A 14,228-nucleotide genomic window follows, 5' to 3' on the forward strand; every position below is an offset into this window, starting at 1 on the left:
CAAAACCATGTATTCCATAAATATGTAAACATGTCAGTGCAACTAAGCCAAGTCATAGTATCCATAGGCCTTGAAAACATGCGGTTAGACTCCAAGATTGTCTAGGCCAAAAATATAAAGGGGTTGGGTTATTTTGAAGGCTTCATGCCCATCTTGAATGCATGCATCTTGAAAATAGTTGGATTTTTTTAGGGTTAAGTTTTTTTGTTTTTTTTTTAGAAACAATCTTTTTCGTATTTGCAACTGCATACACAGGCAGGTCTTCCTGTTTTCCTTAACCTCATCATAATTAGATGCAGCCTCTTTAAGTCTTAAAGTCAATACATGACATAGTCTTTATCTTTCTGACTGTAACCTCTGTTTCCAAACAAAAAATGTAATGATAAATAAAAACAGTCAAGTTTCTTTTTGGATTTTTATTCTTCACCTCAGTGCAAAAGGGAATGCTTTACAAATTTAAACATAAAAAAGAACAAAATCAACCAGTAATAAAAGTTGTACTGCATCATATGAGTCAAGATGCATCTATTTCAGTGTGTTTTGTTGGGATGGGACTCCGAATCAGTGGCACCGGGACACATGTTGCATCGTGTCTTGGAGGGGAGGCTGCTGACTTCTCTTGTCATGATCTATAAAATCAAAAACAGGAGAAGCCTGAAAGTTATTGACATTGAAGTTATTGGAGATGTTATTTAGAGACAACAGAGAGGAAAAAAGGAGGACGCAGTGCGGTCTTCTGACCCGCCTACAACTCTAAAATTTAATAACACTGTTTTCTAGTGAGGCAAAAGCAATATTAGGTTTGATGTGGATCTCCCAGGAGGAGCAGGAAGGAAGTGGATCTTATCACATTAACTATCTGGAGTTGTTCCACCAGGAATGAAGAAATGACCTGGCAGCAACAGTTAATGTGACTGACTGCACCCAGAGGACGGAGGTATTTTCTTGTTTTATACGCACAGACATTACAGTAATGCCATTTTTTACGAAAAAACCCACTTTAACATCCCTCGAGTCTGTGAAGTTCTCCTATTTATTGTCCACTGAGAGACGACACGATAAACACTCATTATCCTTGAGGAAATTTCTTATTTCCTTTTCTACTGAGAGTACAAAGGATATCTTTTATTTGACTTTCATCCTTAACATGACTGCTGGTTTCAAACTATTTCAAACAGACAGAACATGAGCTTTCAGCCCGCACTGAGAAATGTTCTGGTATAATTGATCAGTGAGCTCTTTGAAGGATGTTTGGAGAGTGCTAGCCACAGTTCAATGTGCAGGAATTCACTTAGAAGCTGTTGAAGTATCATACTGTGGGCAGAGTGAAGCTTGAGTCGGTAGGTAAAGTAACATAATGTGAACAGTGTCAAAGCGGCATGTTGGATTTGTTGAATAGATGTTTTAATATGAAATACCGTGCTCATTTTCAGGATTTAAACTCACCCTCCATAACCTCTGTAGAAGCTTCACATGCAAAAAATCTGTTTATCTCAGACTGCAATTCAGATTCCAATAGAAACACTTCAGCTTGGTCCAGGCAAACTTTCTTTTGATTAGCCAGCACTCAAGAAGCCTCCTACTCTGTTACCACATACAGAATCCTCATCACTTGGTAAGCCTGTGTTTCTGAATTTGAAATGAAAAATTCTGAAACAAGGCTGCATGTTGTGGACTCTGAGTATTGTCAAGTTTAAAAAGAAAAAAAACATCTAGGTGTTTAGTTAGCATGACGTTCATCATGCTCTTCAAAGGAGATTCACCAAATGGAGACACCATAAAGAGAGCAAGTCTCATTTCTTATGTCATTTTTATATGACTCTCTAAACAAGCAGTTTAGAGCAGCTGCACTTATGATTGTGCACACACGTTTGCCTCGGGAAAAAGAAAACTTTAAGATGCTTAATACTGACGTCCAACAATTTAATGACCTTATGTTTGTTTTCAATAGTGAAAAAGCTTAGTTAATTAATTAAGCCTCTTTAAATACAAACCTCATATGAAGGGGACAATGTAGCCAGATGTGGTTACTTTCAACCAATGAAGTTCATCACAACCAGATGAAGAACAGTGTGAGCGAATAAGAAGTCAGCAAAGGCTCTCTCTGGGGAGATGGACAGAAAGTCTCCTTTGTTCTGTGGGTTGATCTGGATACGAAGACACACTGTAGGAAAAACAAACAAAACAAAGATGTGAGTTTGAACACGTCCAACTCATGAAATACAAAAGCATATTGGCTTCTAACGACTGACGCTTCATTTGTCATTTAATATTTGCTGTAACTTTTACCCAGAAGCCATGGCTATTGGAATATTTTACTTAAACACACTTGAATGTAAAAACTCCATTAGGTTTAAACTTGACGAAATCCTGTACATAAGTCACAATTTTGTAATGCACAAAACTGTTTTTCAAACTTTTAATCAAACACAGTTTGATGAAACACTCACAGTTTTGCATCATGACTTTTCTATTAATTGATAACAGACCAAAACATAATTACCTTCTGTTGTGATAATTTGCTTATCAAATTTAACATCAAGTCATTTAGGAAAAAAAAGTCAAGCACTCATTGGCGCTGGATTCTCTAATGTGATTAGTTGCTGTAATTCCCTTTTATAGTCAATGTGAGAACCTTCTATAATGATTTTTTTTCAGCATTTTGCAGCCAAGCAATGAATCACGCGCTCAATGCAATAAACACAGATGCTGCTGTCGCAATCCATTTGCTAAATTACACCTGGCTTATTGTTAAAAGTGGAGCTCAGAAGTGATTTATTGGTGTCATATTGGGATTTTGTGGTTTCAGCCATTGTTAAGGTTGGACAGTTTTCAAATTCACTGGAAAAGATTCAAACAATATCATGTCTCCTTGGTTCTGCTATGAGTGCTCCCTTAAAAATTATTTTAATGTGGAGCTTTAGAATGATTTTCAAACTAGGTCTCTAGTTGCTTTTATTATCTAGAATACAGCAGTATAGCTTTCATAGAGGTAAGATTCACAGCTGAACTTCAGGATGCCTTTAGCTAGCATGCATTTTATTACCCAAGACAAGTTGATTTCAGTCGGAATCAGATAATCTTAACTTATATCCCTAGAGTAACAGAATGACAAAATAAATAAGGATTAAACTAAAATCTACTAACTGGTGTTGCTAAAGCCATTTGTTTTTACTATAGTGAAGTTCAGCAAATGATTTTAATTTTCCTCCCCAAAAAGGATCCCTCTATGAAGACAGGACAAGCTTCATTAGCTCTGGATTATGTTATGATGTGAGAAAAAAAGACAGAAACAGATTCCGTATCTAGCATAATAGGTTAAACTCCCGAGAAAACAAATAAATCCATTACAATTGATTAAAAACAAAGTAACTGAAATTTTGGATTTGTGGGCGCACAGGGCTTCCGTAGTTTTGCATGCAGGCACGTACGTTTTACTTGCAAACAGAGTTATGCCAACTAGAGAAAATACCTACTCTGCGCAAAAAAAGGGTTTCTCATTAAAGGTCTGACAGTGCGAAATGTCCCTCAAATGTCCAGTTTATCTTAATTTTGTATAGATTAACACATCTAGCTATAGGTTCTACCAACGGTTAGCTAACGTCAGCTTTTAGCTGCGCACACGTTTACCTGTGAGTCAGTGCAGTGAAGGACTACAACGTCACACTGGCACTTATTTAATACAAAATAAAGAGATAATAACATAACGCTGGATGGGTATTTACCTGCAAGAATGAAAGCGCCCACACATGAGATGAATCCCGACAGAAAACTGTTGAAGGGGAAGGTGCCGACAAGCAGACAGTAGAGAAACTGCAGCGCTCCTGTCAACAAGATGTAGAGCAGATAAGCATCCACCACCTTCAGCTTGTTGGGCGTCGTGGTGGTGTACTCCTCCAGAAACCGAGAGATGACTGATATCACTGAATTCGACATGGTTCTAACGTTTAATTTGGACTAAATGTTTCAACAAACGGAATCTGCACAGCTCCTCTTCCTCAGTCCAATAAGTGACGTGTCCCACTAACAGGAAGCGGACATTGCGTTACCAAAAAAAATGTCCGTCGGACGGAACGAAAAACTGAGCTCGGAGTTAAAGAGATCCTAGTTGAAGAGCCCATCGTGCGTCAAAGATGGGTAAAATAAACAGATGACATACTCTGAGGTTATCTTTGCGACCTTTTTTTTTTAATTTAAGCTCGAATCCATTTAAATAATTAACTTTAATTCTGACGTTACTCTGTAGTAGCATTTGTAGTTTTTCAATTTCTCCAAACTCATATATCCACCGAATAATTTTGTTAAATTTATTCATAAAATTTCAATGAAATTAAAAATGTTCTTGCATTTTTGACATAAATAAAGAAAAATCAAAGATTTGTAATTCTTGGAAAAACAAGCAAAATACAACTGTAGAAAACAAAGTGGCCAGATAGTATCTTAATGTTCATTTTACACTAAAGATTTATAAATGACCACCCTGACTAACAGTAGAGGGTAAATAATAGTCACATCTTCTTTCACAGTAAACTAGAATATTCTGTTTTTTGTCATGGTTATATGACACAACAAGTGAGCTTTGGTTGTCTGGTTACAAACAGTCCATGAACAAACTGGGCTGTTCTTTTTAGTGTATCCATTTGCCTAGAATAAACTCCCTGCCAACTTGAGTGTTGAAATAAAACAATCTTTTAAAAAGTAAATCAAACAAAAGCTGATGGTTTTGTCAGAGATTAGATTTTATCACTGTTTTTAGAAAGTGAAGATTATTATTTTTTGTTACATTTGTTTGTAAAAGTCTGTGTTGGTCTACTTTTTATGCACTTTAAACTGTTTGATTTGCTACTTATTGATAGACCAATACGTTTTTTATTTATTAATTTATTCATTCATTTATTTATTTTTATTAATTTCATTATTTTTGTTTGTTTTTTGTTAGGGCCCTATGAAGACTACCAAACGCCTTGTGGATGCTAACGGGGATCCAAATGATTCTTTAGGTTATCACATCACTACATCAAGCAATGAATTTACTCATAGCTTTTATCAAATAATGTAATTTTAAAAAAGTACCATTTTCTTTCAATATGTCTGATCCCTTACTCCTGTGGTTTACGATGCCACTGACGACTGCTAACGACTTCATTTGAAACAGTTAACGTCCTTAGTGTGAGTCATCTTCGCAATAGATCATCTTTGATTTTGATCAGCTGATCCGGGAATGTGGCTGTTACAAAACATTACAAACTAGCCAACAGCAGAGTCACAGCGTAAAGAGAGAGAAGAGCGTGTCAACAGGGTTGTAACTCTCTCTAAGTGAATGTAACCTCTGAAATATGCTGACAAATGGATCCTGCTACCACTACAGCTCCGTTACAGACCGATTGTGAGACAGAGTAAGTAATTTAGACGACTACAACCTTCAGCACAATGCTAGTCTGATTATATCACAGGTTGGTTTGCATTTAACCTGATGGACACTGTGTCTTTCTGAAACAAAAGGGTACTGTATGTTATTAAGATTGCTCACATCTAAACGGTTAGGATATGTTGTACAGGCCTACATATTTTGACAGTGGTGCACCCAATATTACTATTTATAATCACTCATATCAGATATTTGATCAACATGACTAAGTTGCTTTATAACACAAAGACTCGTCATTTTGAATTATTTAGCAGACAAAATTGAAATTAATAAATAAAATTACTTTAAATTGTTGTTGTTTTTTTAATTTATGATTACAATTTTAATTGAAATTCTACAGTATGTCATCATTTTTTGAGCATAAGAGCTATTCTTAGAAACAAGGACCCCTCAGCAGTGGCATCTCGTTTATTATACTGACTGAATGAATTTGCCCAGATCTGGCACACAGTCAAGATCTTAATGAAATGTCTCTGCTGCTGTGAGTTTCACTCATCATTTGTCAGGATGACTCAGCAAATTTGAATTGGCCAGAGACCATTGAATGGGTAAAGCAGGCTATGTGTATTGATGATGGAGGTAGAAATGTGAGGCTGGGCTCTTTTTCTACCTCTAAAAAGAGGGAAGTTGAGGGTATACACACACCCTAACTTATTGAACTCAACATATTGAGTTTTTCCTCCTGAGTATAAAACATATGTAATCTCAAAATGCTGCTTTCAAAGCTAAAACATTTTTAAAGCTAAAACAATGCTTTAAAAGTTAACTATGAATTTTATCTAGAGGTCAGAGGTTATTTTGATGGCTGTTGGAGCTGTAGGTCCCTGCCTGGACTTTGATTGAGAGTATTATGCCAGTGAAACGTGACACTGATGGGTGTGTGTAGAATGTGTGCTTCATGTAAACACTGATAACAGTGACTTCAACCCTGAACCTACACTGGAAACTTTAAGTCTTGTATCCTCCCTGATTTTGATGTATAACTTTCATGGTTTTGTTTTTTATTTTTTTATTTTCAGGACAAGTTCTCTCAGGGGCTGGTGGCCTTCCTGGCGTCCAACCTCCATGTCTCTTTTAAAGACCACAGAGTCCAAGATTCTTGCTTGTAAGGGTGTTTTAATATAAGATTACAGATTATATAACATCATAGCAATGTAACAAGCATTTGAATGGTATTCAAAATGTACTCAGCCTTCATGAAATATCCATCCTCCCACATTGAGCTTCTAGCAGTGTAATATGATTCCTATTTTGCAAGTGTAAACTAACACACAACCTTACCGGACTATACTGATCACCCCGTCCTTTTGTTTGGTCTTGACAGGCATTCAGAATGACCTCTGGGCTAGATTTGTGACGCTGCCAAACCAGGATCGAATATGGACTCTAACAGTCACCAACAAAGCAGCGCAGAAACCTGCACATCAAGGTAACGCCCTCCTCAGTCTTTGTTTGATTGTAAGGAGGTTGTAGATGTAATCCTACTGCACGTGACAGATAACTGCACCTGTTACATAACTCCATCCTGTCATCGTCTTTTCTCCTCCAGTCACAAAGACTCCTCTGGTGATGGTCCATGGTTTTGGTGGAGGGGTGGGTTTGTGGATCAGGAACCTGGAGCCGTTGAGTCGGTCCCGGCCTGTTTATGCCTTTGACCTCCTTGGCTTTGGCAGGAGCTCCAGACCTCCTTTCCCCTCAGATGCTGCCAAAGCGGAGGAGCAGTTTGTGGACTCCATGGAGCAGTGGAGACAGTCTGTCGGCCTGGAGAACATGATTCTGCTGGGACACAGTCTGGGGGGATACCTAGCTACCTCCTACGCCATCCAGTATCCTACAAGGTAATTAAGAGGAAAGAGGAGTTGAAACACAATGCATGTACATGGGAGTGTTTTATTGTGTGTCTGAGGATTAATGACGACAGCTGAGAGATAAGTGAAGACAGAGATTGTATTAGGATATCATTTATTGAACGTGTTGAATTTTAACTAGGCTGTTATCTAAAGAATAGAAAAAAGATCAATTAATTTAATTTATGACCCATGAACACATTCTGGGACTCTGATTTTATCTGTTTTGGCTCAAATGTCTTTTACAACCTGCCTGTAGATCCTCAGTTTTACATGGATGATTTTTTGCCAGAAGTAGAATAAAAAAAAATAACAATAATAGTTTTAATTAAAGCTGGATTATGAGCTTCTTTGCTGCCTTGTCTACTGTTAGAGATGCTTTCATGTTTTTATTTCATATAAACAGAGCGCTTAGCTTTGCACAAAGACCAGAAATGTGTGAGTTTGCCTGTCTGGCTATGTCAAGGTCAAATGCTGTCCCTCTTGGAAATATCTCTTGCTTGCTTGGAAACCTCATTGTGCTTAACAAGACTCCAGTATGTGACTGATTTTTGCCAGTAAAAGTGCCAGTGCCTGTTTGCAAACCTCCCAGAGAACTCCTACCTTACCATCACAAACTTTTACCTCAGTGAACAGGCTGTTCAAGCAGGGGTGTACAGATATCAATGCAAAAATTGAAATCTTATCCAGGGTAGACTGATTATTGGCAGGGCCAATTATCAGGGCCGATATTTGGCATTTTGAAGCACATCAGCATCTGCCTTTTTTATAATCCGACGGCCGATAAGAAACAATTCTAAAACTGCGTTGTTGCGGCTCTGATGGAGCCGCTCCGCTGTCTGCAGTCACTACTCAGTCCCCAGCTCTGTCCCACCCACAACACCATCTGATTGGTTACAAGCAGAGCCTTGGCTTGGGAAAAAGCCAATCAAAAGTGCAATTATTACAGTTATTGCTGTTACATTGAAATTTTGGAAAACTTTATTTACTGTAGAAAACTTCAGCTATCTATTTTTTTACGTTTTCAATGAACTTTATAAAACACACTGCTGAGCCTGGGAGCTTTTCAATAAACTCATGCTTAAAGGTATTTGAAAGAAGTTAAATGCTGGAGTTTGTATTGTTCAAAATTTTGAGACAAATATTTGCACTTTGACTGCAAATTAATATCGGCTTCAAATATCGGTTATCGGCCTCCTTGACTACAAATAATCGAAATCAGTATCGGCCCAGATAGATCCATATCGGTCTATCTGTAATGTTATCAAGTGTTTTTGTCTAATTTTCTGTAAAAAAAAAAAAAAAAGCCTTTTTAATATTAATTAAGTTAATATGAGCCACATTCACCTGATCAGTGCAGAAAAATGTCTCATTTCAAGTTATTTAAAGACAAAAATAGGTCAAATTGCCTGTAATAATTTTTAAAAAATTGCCAGTGGAGTAAGAGAAATATGCTTGTTTTAAGACATTATTTTAATCTTGACAAGCATATTTCTCTTACCCCACTGGCATTTTTTTTAATCTACCTGTTACAGGTAAATTAGACCTCATTTTTGTCTTTAAATAACCTGAAATAAGACACTTTTCTGGACTGGTCAGGTGAAAGGAGCTCATATCAAGTTAAAAAAGACATTTTTTTTTGATACAAGAGAAAAACTCTTGATAAGATTTCTTTTTTTTTGCAGTGTACTTAAATATTCTACTCAAGCACACTACTTTCGTAAAATTGTACCTGACTTATAATGTGTTTGTTGCCTGCCCCTCCAACGTGTCGTGAACCAATTAGGAGATCCTTATGTGATGACCTCATCATTTCAGCAAGTCTCATGAAGAAGGGACTATTTTTAGAACAGACAATTTTGATCAGCATACAGACAGATTCAGGGGTTTCTACAACATATAAAAAAGAGCAGTTTGAAAATCTGCACAAGTCATGTCTGTAGATCTAGCAATGGTTCTTAATATCCATGTTAAAATATGGGAAAGCAGAACAGCCCCTCTTTAAGTTTCCAAAATCCACATAGGATTGTGATGCTCTGTATATTTCCCTTTTCTAAAATAGTGTGTCCATATTGTCCAGCTGAGAGGCATGTCTTCTAAAACCCCAGAGATAGATTGCCACCTCTGCCACCGTTGAAACATAACTTTTTTCCCTCCTGGTGTTGGCACAAAAGAACAGTCACAGTAATAAACCTTCCCTACTGATGCACTGAATGTCAATGAATTGTCAGCAAAGTGTGTATTATGATGTATCCTGCTCTCCTCTCACAGAGTGTCACATCTTATCCTGGTCGACCCCTGGGGTTTCCCTGAGCGACCAAAGACTCAGGGTGAGAATCAGGGCACAGATGTGGTGAAGAGGCAGCCCCCTCCACGCTGGGTTAAAGCTATCGCAGCAGTGGTCTCCCTCTTCAACCCCCTGGCAGTCATCAGAGCAGCGGGCCCGTGGGGTAAGAAATGTTGCAGCTCATCTAAACTTGTGTTGGTGCTGTGTAAAACCCTTTCCCCTCTGCTGACTGCATGTCTTTGTTTCAGGTCCCGGTTTGGTGAACAGATTCCGTCCTGATTTTAAGAGAAGATTTGATGATCTGTTTGATGACGACACAATGACGCAGTATATTTACCACTGCAACGCACAATCACCAAGGTACGGAAAACTTGCAAAGAAGAATTCCAGTCGCTTTTATTCTTGGCTTCTTGGCTTTATATATGTAATGTTTTGAGTTGGAGTTGTTGACCAGGCGTTTGTGCACATGAGGGGGACTTTACTGCAGTTTGGATTGCTCAGAAACAGACACAGAGATTGACTTACACTGAAATAAAACAAGGACAAGGTTAACACAACATACATGCCTTTAAGGGTAAATATATATATAAATGTGTGTGTGTTATGGTGTGTATATGACTGTGGCTTCAAACTGTTTTGAGATTGCTTCTTTAGATTGCTCCATCAGCTGCAGTGTAATCTTTCGGGGCAGTAAAAGCTCTTGATTGTGAAGCTCCTGAAAGTGCTTGTTTTCACCACTCACAGGCTCAGATTGTTTTCCTAAGTGTCTGACAACATCAAATGTATGATCTCTACAGTATTAAATGTAAGAAATAAGGTTTTGCTGTTGGGAATATTGCTCTTAAGTCCCAATATACAGAGATAAGTGTCCCCATTCACAGTTAGAATTCAAGGCAGAATACTTGTGCCTCTGTAATGTTTCATCCATAACATGAACGCTTCAGTGGTGTGATGGTGAAACGAGCCATCCCTCCACTGTAAAGGCATCATAGACAACCTATAATTATGGATGTTTTCAAGCTATGCAGCTTAACAAGAAAATATGGAGGCATGATTTGAAAGGGCAAAACCATCCTTCGCTCACTGCAAAAGTACAAATCTTACTGACTGTATTTGTCTCACTTTTGTATGAAATATCTAATTATCACATTGACCTTACAGGTTGAGATGTAAACTTGAAAAAGAAGAGGCCAAAAATAGTAACTTGGGTGATGGATAATAAGTCAAAAACCTTTTTTTGTGCAGCAAGCAGATGTCTTGTTTTTTTAGTAGAAAATGTTCTTGTAGATTAAATATTAGCCTCATTCACTGACAAATTCCAGAAGAAGTGTCTTATTTTAATAAATGAAAGACAAACATGATGCCTTATTTGCTTGTAATGAGTAAAATACTCTGCCAACGTGGTGAGAAAAATGTGCTTGTTTATTTTCTTGTACAAAGACTTTATTTTTTATTCAAAAACTTGAAAAGCAATTTTTTCTAACCATATTGGCACATTTTGGTCTAACAGGACAATCTTCACTGAAACATAAGAAAAACACTTGATCATACTTCAGTTATGCAGATGCAGTGTGACAGGGTCGAGGTGATATTGCTTTGTAACAACAGAGCAACAGGGCTGTGTCAATGGGTTTGCCCAACTCTGTGTGTTTACAAGTCATATCCTTTTGCTCTGCAGAAACATAATGTTTAATAACACTCGAGGATACCAGAGTTACAGCTTTGCAGGTTTTTCTAGGATCATTGTAAAGGTACAAAGGTGTGATGATAGCGGAGGTCTTTTTTTGCAGACCTGCATTAAAATGGTTATTCATCAGGGTCACTGCAGCAGTCACAATCCTGCTGCAGCTTCTGGCTGATGCAAATCTTCTCGGGCAATTTCTACCAGATCAGTAGGTTTGAATGTTGTAGAAATGTACTCACCTGCATTTGCAAATATGGACCCAGACTAGAAAAATACACTTTTGTGTAAGAGGACAATGCCTGTGAAAATCTGACCTAATCCTCATTTTCTTGGCAGTGGTGAGGTTGGTTTCCGGGCCATGTCCGAGTCTCTGGGCTGGGCAAAGAGGCCCATGCTGCAGAGGGTGAACCTGCTGCCCCCGTCCATGCCCCTTACCATGCTGTACGGAGCTCGATCCTGGGTGGACAGCTCGTCTGGGGAGATGGTGGCCCAGATCAGAGAGAAGTCCTACACCAAAGTGCAGGTGAGTGGAGACAGGATCATGTTGAGGGAATTATGAATAATTTTAAAAGTTTGTAGTTTTGGCGTTCATATATTTCTTTGGTTGTGAAGCCTTGTGTGAGGGATTGTTAGATCCTGACTCTCTTTTTGTTTCATGTCTCCCTCTGTATAGCTGATAAATGAAGCGTCTCACCACGTGTATGCTGACCAGCCAGAGACATTCAACAGAGTGGTTGAAAATATATGTAACTCTGTAAACTGAATGTGTGTGTGTGTGTGTGTGTGTGTGTATGTGAGAGTGTGTGTGTATGTGAGTGTGAAGACAGAGAGTATGCAGACACTCACAGTGTTTTTGCAGCGCTGTAACCTTTGCATGTGACGCATGCTGGCTGAATCTGCGTCAAGCTCTGTCTTAACATTATGTGTGTGGTTGTAATGTAAATCTGAATCCTGTTTGCACAGTAACAGATTACGGTTAAAATCCACAGTCATATTTCCTTTTATTTTTACGTATACCTTGTAATCTTCTTTAAGTTCTGTATTTTCAGTAAAAAATTTATTTATACCTATGATTGAAACTTCACTGTTTAACCATTACCCCATCGTCATATCTTTGAAGTGACCACTATAGATGCACTGAGTTTTTGTGTTACAGAGCAGACATGCTGCTTCTGTTCAACATTTCTTGTGCCTGACATAAAGCATTAAGTACTGTAAGAGAGATTCATCTTGACCCCTGTTTCTATCTCTCACATACAGCTGTTTGTATTTTATACAGTGAAAACAATAAAAGCTAATTTGAAAAACTTTGATTCAGTCTGCTGCTGAATAAATCTGAGGTGATGCACACAATGACCCAGCCAGTAGAGGGCGATACCAAGCACACATTTAAAAGGCCTTCATTGAGATTCATGCGTCAGCCTGCGGGGACAAAAAGTCAGACCCACATCAAAACAATTGTGTAGTTAAAAAAAATAATTTAAACAGACAATGAAAGCTCTGGTTTTTATGACATAATGGCAGCAAAATGACTTTTGGCAAAAAGTTATTTTTTTTTATTTGATATTTGAAACTTTTAAAACGTTTTAGTGTAACAGCTGGGTGATTGTTTTTTTTTTTTTTGTTTGTTTGTTTTTGAACCCAGTTGGTTTCCAGTAATAATACACCATGACAGGAATGTGTCACTTCTTGCTTCAACTGTCTGATACAAATGTTCACATTTTTTCATTATGATTCAGAGTTGGATCAACTTGATCATCTTAAAGTGGAGTTAAAAAATAAACATGGGTCAATTGCAAGGGGCAACATCCGGTATAGAAAAATGAAGCCTATGTGGAGGAGCTAAAAGTTGCTGCATGAGGCTGGCTGCAGAAAGAACAGAAACCACATACGCACCAAGCTTAAAAATAAGATAAAGTAAAATACAAACCTGAGTGTTACGGCAACAAAGCCTATTTACAGGCTGGTTGAAAAACGGCTTGAGTCTGAAACACTAATTTAGCTAACGGCACACAGGATTTTTTTTTTTCTGACGTGGTGGTTTAGACAAGATTAGGATCATTTGATTGTCCAGTCGGAGACACAGCTCAGCTCACGTGAGCTGTGGGCGCCCTACAGCTGTTAGTAACTTAGCTCAAAGCCAGCGTGGTATCCAATGTAGCTGCATCTGCAGAATGGCTTCATTTCACAGTATTATGATGACATCATGGATACTACGTCTATATTTTCTACAATCTATGTTCAAGAGCCCCAGATTAAAGATAAAATGTTTTTAGATTAGAAAACATAAAAAAGATAAGAAGATAAGTACATGCAGATCACAGCCTGTGGGCGCTGAGAGCATGTGCCTCAGGTACTGCTGTGGGCAAGGTTCCACTCTCGCCCCCTCTCCATAGAAATACTAATCTGCAATACAGTTTTGTTGTTAAAATAAAAAATAAGCAAAAATGAAAACACTGAATCAAATCCACAATATAACAAGGTTATAATGTCAATCAAACTTTTCCTGCATGCATTGACTTAACTGCAGCTGGTGTTAGCGTTCAGCGAACTCCAGTTTTTAATTGTATTCAGGGTGTTTTATTTTATTTTTTATTTTTATTTACTTATTTATTTTGTGTATTTGTGTGTGTGTCTTCTGCACAGGCAATAGAGACTGGGGGCGTTTTGCTCTAGCGTTGCCTTGCAGTCTGTTCTTATGCCAGTGAAGGGAGTTCCAAAAAGATGCAGTGAAACCAAAGGTGAAGCCAAAATACCCTCAAAGAAGAGAGAAAACTTCTTGGACTGTTGACATGATTTGGAGTTACATCCTCTCCCTGTTCCTCCTCAATTCTGCTCGACTGAACTATACTGGAGCTTGTCAGCAGAGCCTCAGAAAGTTTACCACAGATAATTTCTCAGTCAGCATGATTAGAGACAACTACAATGAAACAAACCTTGTGTGGAAAAATGTGATGTTAATTTGGATTTTAAGTTTCCTAT

At 38.0% G+C, this 14,228-nt stretch overlaps 2 protein-coding genes across 2 annotated transcripts; one reads left to right on the top strand and one right to left on the bottom strand.

Moving 5' to 3' along the window:
• Window positions 1–426: 426 nt before the first annotated feature.
• Window positions 427–4,047, bottom strand: dad1 (defender against cell death 1). Its single transcript, XM_074689057.1, has 3 exons — window positions 3,726–4,047; window positions 1,995–2,164; window positions 427–629 (listed from the first exon to the last, which is right to left on the bottom strand). The coding sequence occupies exons 1-2, from the start codon at window positions 3,934–3,936 to the stop codon at window positions 2,034–2,036; spliced, it is 342 nt and encodes a 113-aa protein (XP_074545158.1). The 5' UTR covers window positions 3,937–4,047; the 3' UTR covers window positions 427–629; window positions 1,995–2,033.
• A 1,153-nt stretch (window positions 4,048–5,200) lies between these two features.
• Window positions 5,201–12,531, top strand: abhd4 (abhydrolase domain containing 4, N-acyl phospholipase B). Its single transcript, XM_074688753.1, has 8 exons — window positions 5,201–5,396; window positions 6,448–6,533; window positions 6,753–6,857; window positions 6,978–7,266; window positions 9,547–9,725; window positions 9,811–9,922; window positions 11,583–11,769; window positions 11,920–12,531. Exons 1-8 carry the CDS (start codon window positions 5,347–5,349, stop codon window positions 12,007–12,009), a joined length of 1,098 nt encoding a protein of 365 aa, XP_074544854.1. The 5' UTR covers window positions 5,201–5,346; the 3' UTR covers window positions 12,010–12,531.
• Window positions 12,532–14,228: the final 1,697 nt, after the last annotated feature.

This window comes from Halichoeres trimaculatus, unplaced genomic scaffold (assembly GCF_033239565.1).
Source record: "Halichoeres trimaculatus isolate MK-OKI-2021-1 unplaced genomic scaffold, fHalTri1.1 fHalTri1_scaffold_15, whole genome shotgun sequence".
Lineage (NCBI taxonomy): Eukaryota > Metazoa > Chordata > Actinopteri > Labriformes > Labridae > Halichoeres > Halichoeres trimaculatus.

Coding starts and splice junctions, on each gene's coding strand:
- dad1 (XM_074689057.1), bottom strand. CDS start 3,936: ATGTCGAATTCAGTGATATCAGTCATCTCTCGGTTTCTGGAGGAGTAC. Junction 2,165..3,725: donor GGGCGCTTTCATTCTTGCAG/GTAAATACCCAT, acceptor TTTTTCCTACAG/TGTGTCTTCGTATCCAGATC.
- abhd4 (XM_074688753.1), top strand. CDS start 5,347: ATGGATCCTGCTACCACTACAGCTCCGTTACAGACCGATTGTGAGACA. Junction 6,534..6,752: donor AGAGTCCAAGATTCTTGCTT/GTAAGGGTGTTT, acceptor TGGTCTTGACAG/GCATTCAGAATGACCTCTGG. Junction 9,923..11,582: donor TGCAACGCACAATCACCAAG/GTACGGAAAACT, acceptor TTTTCTTGGCAG/TGGTGAGGTTGGTTTCCGGG.